Source organism: Eptatretus burgeri, chromosome 4, assembly GCF_056783735.1.
Source record: "Eptatretus burgeri isolate ZD-2024b chromosome 4, Ebu_testis_v1, whole genome shotgun sequence".
In the NCBI taxonomy this organism is placed as follows: Eukaryota; Metazoa; Chordata; class Myxini; order Myxiniformes; family Myxinidae; genus Eptatretus; species Eptatretus burgeri.
In genome coordinates, this window is record NC_140964.1 from 7,261,710 (window position 1) to 7,271,709 (window position 10,000).

Sequence of the window (10,000 nt, forward strand, 5' to 3'; positions counted from 1 at the left end):
TGCTTGAGTCAATACATCAAATCGAAGTCAGTCAATCCATTTCAATTAATTTGCATAATAAGCAATAACAAGATGTTTGTGAAGAGTTATTACCATGGTTCACGAGAAAAAAAACAGAAAATTAGCAAAATTACCCATTCCCTTTCCATGTACAAACCAATTATTCTTTCTGAGTTATTACAGGCAAGAGCAAAGCGTGTGGTCTTGGAGTAGATCTCCATGGTACGTCGAAGGGCTTGCTGAGCTCCTTCGGTCATGCTGTGAGTAATGGGGGGGGGAGAGGGGAGAGGGGGTGGAAGTACACAACAAAATAATTGGGATAGACAAACAGGAAAAGGAATCCAAGAGATGATATGGCTCAAGATGGCCTTCATAAAGACCGAGAATTTATCATATATTTATATTTAAATACTAGCAGGGTTACCCGGCATTGCCCAGGTAGGGGGGGTGTAACTGTGAAGTGGGAGAAGCAGGAGAGCCAGCAGAGCTGAGAATGGAGCAGGCAGATCGGGGACATGAGAACCAACAGGGTGGGGGTGGGGGGAAACTGTGTAGGGGCAGGAGAGCTAGAACACCAGTGGATAAAGGGGTCTTCAGTTTCTTTGAGGTCTTCGGGTCTTACAGGTCATTTGGGTATTAAGTATCTTTGAGGTCTTACAGTTCTTAACTGTCTTCAAAATCTAAAGTGTCTTTGAGGTCTTCTGGCTCAAAGGGATCTTAAGGTTCTCACAAAGACTTTAAGAGTCTTCGGATCCTTCGGGGTCTTCAAGAGTCTTAGGAATCTTAACCGTCTTTGGGGTATTCGGAGTTTTAAAGCGTCTTAATTGTATTCGGGGAATTCAATGGCCTTAAAGGTCTTTGGTTCTTTGGGTTTTAAGGGATCTTATCTCCCGAGCATGTAGAAAGTATTCTCTCAAGCATGTTAAAAAAAAAGGTCTTATGGTTCTTCGGGGTCTTTAAAGGCTGAGGTTGTGGATGAAAATTCTCTGAGGACAATCCCTGGATCGGACAAGGGCTGTGTGTTCCAATAAAAAACACGAGCAGACAGACAGACATGCGATGAATCTTATTTATTAGATGGACAATGCAGACCTAATTTGAACAGCTTACAATGAAAAGACTAAACATGGAAGTAAATGAAAAAGAGAACAGAAGGAAATGAGAAAATGCAATTAACGTTAGTCACACAAATACGTATTCACATTTCCTTTAAATTCAATATCTTCAGAAGAAGACGACGCACACTGAAAGGTTGACGCACCTGTCAGCCTCATCCAGAATGATGACCTTGTGTCGACCTTGAGGTAGGGTGACCTTCTGCTGAGCAAACATCTTGATCTTGTTTCTTACCACGTCAATACCTCTGCCATGGTGGATGATTGTGGGAGAGGTAGAGGGGGGTGGTGTCAGATTGGAGAAAACTGACTGGTAATTAAAAATAATAATTAGTGTACTTCTCGGTGGTCCCTGTTCTTCACCATCTCTTCTCTGGTCTCACTCGCTCTGCTCTCTCAGGCCTCCAACCCTCCCCAATTGGTCCAGGATGCCCAAGTTCTTCCAGTAACCCCCTCTTGGTTCAACTCCTAGATCTAGGCTGATTACACATCTCAACTCCTTTGTTCTTCTTTTCTCCCATTGATGGAACCCCCTTTTTGAGACGGTACTATCCCACTCTTCCCTTCAGGACATCCAGTAGGTGGTGCCACCCATCCTTACCCTGTCCAACTGTACATAGTTGTACTATTGGCACTATGTTATCTTTTTGCCATCACCTCACCCTTCCATGAGCCTCAATTTTATGCACAAAATAAATAAATAAAAGATTGAATAAATAAATCCCCCCCCCCACCGAGAACTTGCAAAACTCTCAACTGGACAACCTTGCACAAACCTGTCATTGGAGGCATTCAGCTCAAGTACAGCTTCCTTCGCAGCAGAACCAAGCATCGCATGCGCAAGACACAGGATGCTTGTCGTTTTGCCTGTGCCAGGTGGACCCTAGGATTACACGTACAAGTACAGGTTGATATTAAAGGGGTGATCAATCAACCTGAAACAAACATTGATTAAGTAGTGAACCAATCAACCAGTTTATCAATCTATGCATTTCCCAATTTCCAGACCAAGTACAGTCTCATTGCACGATACAGGTCCAAAGGTAAATCCTGGCCATGTATAGCAGATTTGAGATATCACAATCATATCACGAGTCGACTGGACCATTGTCTCAATGTGTGGGCAAACCTATGGATTATCATGTGCGAGAAATCTCATAACGGCATAGGTCAAAGGGCAGGTGCTTGGAAGGAAAGGGGGGGGGGCAGGGGGGAGCGAGGGTGAGGGGTTCACATGAGCTGTGCGGAACTTAATTTTAAATAAGAAACATTTCAGTGAGGCAATTGCCAAAGCACAGAAGACCTGCATTAAACAAGGGAAATGTTTAAAACTAAGAAAATCATGGAACATTAAAATTGGAACACTTGCTGCACTTTACCGGTTGTGCATTACAAACACACAGGTGAGTCACGTGGATGGAATACAAGTAACAAGAAAACAAGCCGGTAGGCGGACATGGGTAGTCGACTACCCAATAGAACCTGACGTGATGGGCCCGTTCGATGGGGAATGACCTGAGGATTAAGCACAAGAAAATTCATGATTCTAGCTTCAAGGGTTAATGCTGCAGATTGTTTTTTCGTAAAAATACCCCCACATTTAGAGGTTTTTCGGCCGTTGCTAGGCAACGGAGGGGTCCATAGCAACGGTTCTTTCTCACACATAACTAGGATATACCATGAACCTACCATACCAGTTTCATGTATATCTGACTCATAGTCTCCGAGATATAACAAACTTCGTTATTTTATTGTTTTCGACCAGGGTTCATTCAAAGTCTGTCTTCTCCGACAGTTTTCATAGGATCCGGCTGGAAATTTTTGACAATATGGCTGAATGTACTGCCCAGTCGGTCGTGGCCCGATTTTAGATTTTCAAAAAAATTAATTTTTTATGATTTTTCAAAAATTTCAAAGTCCCGTTGCGAGGCAACCAAAGGGGCGTTAGCAGCCAGTACCTACGTGGCACAACGAGGTCATAAACTGGTCCTACCACCCAAATTTCATCAAAATCGAACAACTGCAAGGGGGTCAAAACCCCCCGACAAACACACACACATGGACAGTCCGACACCACAACCAACAAATAAGGGTAGATCAAAAAAAAGTATCGAAAAAAAAAATTTCGAATTTTTTTTTTTTTGTTTGACTCGATCGACTATCCAAAAAAAGCAATTAAGGATTGCAGACCCTCACCAAGACTTTTTTTGTGTAGTGTTTATGTACTGCTGTGTTATGTAATTAATAAGAGACATAACTATAACTGCCACTTGATAAATGCTGGCAGTGGTGACCGGGTACCAAGACGTCCCGCTTTGACGCAACCCCGCTTTGATCGGACACTTGACCCTGACCCATAATGTTTTTCATTATTATTCAATTTAATTCAGAATGGGATTAAAATAAATTCAATTCAAATCAAATGGAAGACCAAATCGGTCCAGTCCTGCATTGGAATAATCAGAAGGAACCCAAACAAACAAAAAGCAAAGATGAAGTCATCAGGAGGAACCTGGATAGGATTCACATTTCAGCTGCTACTCTACCCTCAAACCTATCCAGGTACAGTCAAGTGAACCCTATTCAAAATAAATAAATAAAAACAAGAACCCAGATTCAAAAAATTTAATAATTCTGGTTGCCAGACCATGCGTCCGATCAGGTTGAAATTTAAAATGTATATTCCCCAATCAGTACCAGATCATAATTGTGAAGTTTCATGTCGATCGATGAAGCGGTTCAAGAGAAATAATATTTTTAAATATTACCGTTCAATACAATATGGCTGCCGGATCACGTGACCTATGAAATCATCAGCGTGAACGCTTTGTTCCTCATGGATAGGCAGTTTTAGCTATAAAGTTTCGCCTCAATCTGTTCAGCCGTTCTGGAGAAGAAGATTTTCATAGGTTTGAGGGAAAATTAAATATGGCTGCCAAACCATGTGACATATGACGTCATAGGTGTGAACGTTTTGTTCCTCATGGATAGGTGGTCATACCTGTAACGTTTTGCCTCAATCTGTTCAGCCGTTTCAGAGAAGATTTTTGAAGGTTTAAAAATTTATTTTTTTAACAATATGGCTACCGAACGATGCGACAAACGAAATCAATTATTTTTTCTGCAGACTAATTTATCCCAAGAGGACCCTCAAAAATGTTTATACCGATCGAACGTAGCGTTCTACATATGCAATTATGATGTCATAACAAAGGCACCAATGGCATCATTAAAAAAAACAAAAATAGGGGCAATACCCCTGGTCGTGATTGGATAAGAAAACCAGGGAACCACCGTTAGGCATGGCTAACATAAAAAAATATGCAACGGAGAAGAAAGTAAATACCCATGGATTTTTTTTTAATGCAGTGAACAAATTTGGGTGCATCACGGGTGATGAAGGTTGTGGTCACCTTTCATCGGAATTGTGAATGTAGTTCCTGAGAAGAGAGAAAAGACCGATTTTGGGGGGCAACCCTCCCATAGAACCATTTAGACCCCGCTTTTCATAATGTCGTGAACAAACTTTGGTACATCATGGGTAATGAAGATTGTGGTCAAGTTTCATCAGAATTGGGTGGTTTCGGAGAAGAAATTGCAAGTGTCTGTGGGCGGACAGACGACACACAATCCCACAAGATCCCTGGAATTACATTCCAGGTGAGCTAATAAATAAATAAATAAATAAATAAATCACACATTCTCCACGATGAGTAATTGCAATGTGCCAAGTTTCAATTTTTTCCTTCCTGAGGTTTTGTAGAACCAGAGGTCCAAAGTTTTCCTTTTTTCCAACATGGCTGCCACACCGCGTGATCTATGATGTCATAATTATCATTCATCATAAAAACATTCCACACGAGTCGTCGCTCCTTGGTGAAAAGTTTGTGTCAATCTGAGAAGCGGCTGCAGAGGAAAAGACTCACGTTTTGTGCGAACAAACAAATGAACAAAGATGTCGTGCATCGCATGATACTGCACTTGCGAAATCCATAAAACAAATTTGACATTAAAAATATAATTGGTGGTTGAATTAAATGATAGAATGCGCAAATCCTCTTCAAATTTTAAGTGAATGGGCTGAAAATTGAGGATTTTAGAAATTTCACCTCAGTTGTTGACGTTTGGCCGATGTTGATCTCAAAAATGATTGGCTGATTGAATTCAGTGACCAAATATACAATGTCTATAGAAAGTGTACGCCCCCTTTCAAAATTTTCACCTTTGGTTACCTTATAAGCTGGAATTAAACTGCATTAAATCAGACTTTTTCCACTTTTATTTATACACCATAACCCACACCTTCCAAGTGAAAAACAAATTATACAAATTTCAGAAAATTAATTAAAAATACAAAACTACAATATCCTGGTTGGATAAGTGTCCATCCCCCTGATAATAGCAATTGTAAATTAGCTCGCGTGCTACCAATCACCCTCAAAATCACACACCAAGTTAATTGGCCTCCACCTGTGTTAAATTGTGATTCTGATCATTTCAGAATAAAATCAGCTGTTCCTGTAGGTTACCTTTGCTGGGTAATGAATTTCACAGCAAAGACTCAATCATGAGCACCAAGGACCGAACAAAGAACGAACAAAGATAAAGTTGTAGAAAGGCACAGATCAGGGGATGGGTATAAAAACATTTTCAAAGCCTTGAATATCCTTTGGAGAACAGTCAGGACAATCATTAAGAAGTGGAAGGTGCATGGTACCACCAAGACCCTGCCTAGATCAGGTCATCCCTCCAAATTGGATGACCAAGGAAGGAGGAGATTGATCAGAGAGACAACCACGATGCCAATGGTAACTTTGAAAGAGCTACATGCCTTTTGGTTTCAGACCAGGTCACTCTACCCTGGATATGCTGCTTCTGCTCTCCCATCAATGGATGGAGGTCCACAATGCCAGACAGGAAATCCGAGCCGTATCCCTGGACATATCACGTGCTTTTGACACAGTCTGGCACCCTGCCCTACTCACCAAACTCTCTTCCCATGGTATTCAAGGCCATCTCCACTCATGGCTCGCAGACTTCCTCTCCTGTCGCAGTCAACGTGTGGCCCTAAATGGAGTTCTTTCATCCCGTCTTCCTGTGCAGGCTGGAGTTCCTCAAGGTAGCGTTCTGGGCCCTGTTCTTTTTCTGGTTTTCATCAATGATCTCTCGGACTCTCTGGAAAATCCTCTATTTCTCTTTGCCGACGACTCCACCCTCTGCCGTACCATCTGTCATCCCTCAGACCGGCAAGCAGCAGCTTCTTCACTCACTGCAGATCTGGATAAAATCACAAACTGGTCCAACACGTGGAACATGTCTTTCAATCCAGACAAATCTCACACTCTCACTATGTCTCTTCGAAAGGACCGTTTACAAACCCCCCCATCCACTTTCTCAACAATCCTCTGGAAGAAGTCTTCTTTCAAGCTTCTAGGTCTCACTATCTGCCATGACCTTTCCTGGGAAAGTCACATTTCCAACCTCGCCTCAAAAGCCAGTCGCCGACTGGGAATCCTCCGTCGTGCTAAGTCCTTCCTCGGCCCTCTTGAGCTCCTGACCACTTACAAAGCTTTTGTCCGTAGCCTGATGGAGTACTGCTCTCCCCTCTGGGCTGGTGCTCCTGCCTCCCACCTTTCTCGGCTTCACGCTGTCGAAACCAGGGCATTTAAGATCATCGGCATCTCCCGCAATGAAGCTGAGTCTTTGGGCCTCTCACTCAATCACCGCAGGTTGGTCGGTGGTCTTTCTGTCTTCTACCGACTCCTCTCCAGCCTTGCCCCCCTGCTCTCTCTGCGATTTGTCCCCACCACATTTCCACAGGGCGCTCAAGGTCCGCCAACAACCCCCTTCTGGTAAAACTACCAAAATCACGAATCACTGCTCATCTTCACTCTTTCATTCCTCTTTTTCCCGCCTTTGGAATCAACTTCCTCACTCTATTCTTTCCCATTCTTCCCTCCAGGCTTTCAAAACAGCTGTTCACCACCACCTCTTATCTTCCCCCATCCAAATCCTCGATCTTTTCTACCCCCGATAATCCACCCAAGCCCACTTCCTTCATTTCTCCTGCTTTCCTTCCTGAAAGTCCCTGAAATGTCCATCTTGTATTCCCCATGTTCCCCGTCCCATCCCCATCCCTCTCCCTTCCACAGTTCACCTAATGTGTCTGTTCCCCACTGTTTTGTCCCTTCCACTCCCGCCCCTCTTGTCTCATGCCTCCTTGCTGTGAGTTGTGTGTTAGCTCTCATACGAGCCTCGACCAAGGTATACAAAAAATAAAAATAAAAATAAAAATGCCTTTATGGCAAAGACTGGTCACTGTGTGCATGTGACGACAACATCCCAAGCACTCCACAAGTCTGGCCTGCACACTAGGGTGGCAAGAAGGAAGCCTTTATTTTAAAAAAGCCCACCTTGAGTCCCGTTTGAGGTATGCAAAAAAAAGAACACTCCAGAGTTTCTGAAGCCATGTGGTAAAAACTTTTGTAGTCCGACAAAACCAAGATGGAGCTTTTTGGCCAAAATGCAAAAACGTTACGTTTGGCGCAAACCCCACACAGCACATCACCCAAAGAGCACCATCCCAACTGTGAAGCGTGGTGGGGGCAGCATCATGTTTTGGGGATGCTTCTCATTAGCACGGACTGGGGCACTTGTCAAGATAAAGAGGAAAATGGATGGAGCAAAATGCAGAAAAATCCTGGAGGAAAACTTGCTGCTCTCTGTAAGAAAGCTAAAATTGGGACGGAAGTTCACCTTTCAGCATGACACGACCCCAAGCACACAGCCCAAGCCACACTGGAGTGGTTAAGGAACAAAAAGATGAATGTCCTTGAGCGGCCCAGTCAGAGCCCCGACCTAAATCCAATCTAAAATCTGTGGCATGACTTGAAGATTGCTGTCCATCAAAGCTCCCCACACAACTTCACCGAGTTTGAACACTTTTGTGCAGAACAATGGGCAACTATTACCCAATCAAGGTGTGTAAAGTTGGTGGAGACCTATCCCAACAGAATCACAGCTGTAATTGCTGTCAAAGGTGCTTCCACAATGTATAAACTCAGGGGTATGGACACCTATCCAACCAAGATATTGTAGTTTTGTATTTTTAATTAATTTTATGAAATTTGTATAATTTGTTTTTCACTTCGAAGTTGTGGGTTACGATGTGTAAACACAGGTGGAAAAAAAAGTCTCATTTAATGTAATTTAATTCCAGACTACAAGGCAACAAAAAGTGAATATTTTTCAAAGAGGGTGTATAGACTTTCTATGGGCACTGTGTGTCCTGTTCAAATTTCAAGTCAATCGGATGAACATTGAGGATTTTAGAAATTGGACAGTTTATCTTTGGCCTTTGTTGACCTTTTGACCTCGAAAACAATCGGCTTCTTGCTACTGACAAACTGTAGCATGTGAAGTTTTGTGAAGATCGGTTTAAAAATTGTGACCTGTAGGTGATAATGTTGTGGGGCCGGGTCTTGGTGGCGAGCACAACCGCGAGGGGGAGCAGTGGAGCCGGCTCCACTGAACACTCGGAATTTAGGTCATACTTTTCAGATAAATCCGAAACGTCACGGGTCCCTTATCGTACCGAAGATCGCCAATAGGTCGACCACGTGGAGTAGGGTCAATTGGCAATTTCAATAGACTGTTACGGGTTTCCGCCGCGTTCAGACGACCGTTTTAGCCAAATCATGGTCGCGTTCCCACCGAAGGCCGCAATCCAGTCGTGGCTTTCCGGACCAACCCCGGAATCCAGCCACGGATGCCTTAACGCATCATAAACTAGTCAATTATTCTGTCCACGCGCTACAGGGTGAATCGCCGAATTGTCGATATACCTAACTATTCGCGCGGACAGAAATACCGAGAGTTTATACCTCGATGGGACTTGTATGAAAACGAGCCGCTTAAGCGTGCTCGCTCCGTGTGCGAAGCCGAGCGGTTTTAATTTGCCAAATCCCGTATGACCAGATTATCACGTTTGTCGGCCTTAATAGCCAGTCAACATCCCGAGCGCACTGTGGCGGTCAATGGCAGAAAGTGACGCAACGAGCAGGTTGACATTCAAACAATGGGGCATTTATTTTTACACAGGCTTGCAAGCAATGAATGGGGGGATGGGGACGAGACACGAGCAAAGACTACAGCCGATGCCTATTCAATCAAGTACACAATCATGCACTTAATCAGTTCTAATTCGGAAGACAAGGCGCCACAGACTTTCATCCAAAACCAAGGAAAAGAAAAAGGCTCGCGAGTCTTTATGTCAAACTCGGAGGCCTGGTGGACCGAGGGGCACCAAGAGGCCGGGCAGGTTACCTGGCCGCCCCTGGTGGCGACTCGATGGTCGTCGGATCGGCGACCCTTGGTGTCTCTGTTCGGTCTGTTGCGTCACGAACGCGCCAGTCGCTTGGGCGACTTGACGAGCAGCTTGAATGGCTGCTTCGTCTGCCTCGGTGGCCCGGCTTCGTCACGTCCCCTTTCTGGCGAGCCTGGCCAGCTACGCTTCGGAGGAGCGAACGGGTCTCTTTCTCTTTCAGAGTTGATGCTCCTGAAGAACCCATTCACTCCTCAGCGTCGCCCGAACGTATCAGGGCCGTCTGCCCGGACCCCCACGCTCCGATGCTGCCGCTGGCTCAGACGACTCCAAGCTCCATCTTTCCAGCTCCCACCAGCCCCGACTCCCGACTTCTGACCTCCACCGGTGAACAATGACACAACCACCCAACCACTGAACAACGACCGTGAACAACCACGACTCGACTTCTCCTACACTCTTGTGACACGACACTGACCGACTCTGCCCTAATCTGCCCGAGTTCCGCCCTTATATCTGCCAGGAGAGAGCCGTTCCTTGATCTTTCAACCCGAGGCTTTCA

General features: G+C 44.5%; 1 protein-coding gene across 2 annotated transcripts in view; it reads right to left on the reverse strand.

Moving 5' to 3' along the window:
- RFC2 (replication factor C subunit 2) overlaps nucleotides 1-10,000 on the reverse strand; it is a 37,933-nt gene that overhangs the window by 25,084 nt on the left and 2,849 nt on the right. For both annotated transcript variants that reach the window (XM_085876778.1, XM_085876777.1), the window contains exons 4-6: nucleotides 1,892-1,998; nucleotides 1,262-1,363; nucleotides 158-258 (exon numbers count right to left, since the gene is read on the reverse strand). In XM_085876778.1, the coding sequence (XP_085732904.1) occupies nucleotides 158-258; nucleotides 1,262-1,363; nucleotides 1,892-1,998 (310 nt within the window). The remainder of the gene's footprint in view (nucleotides 1-157; nucleotides 259-1,261; nucleotides 1,364-1,891; nucleotides 1,999-10,000) is intronic.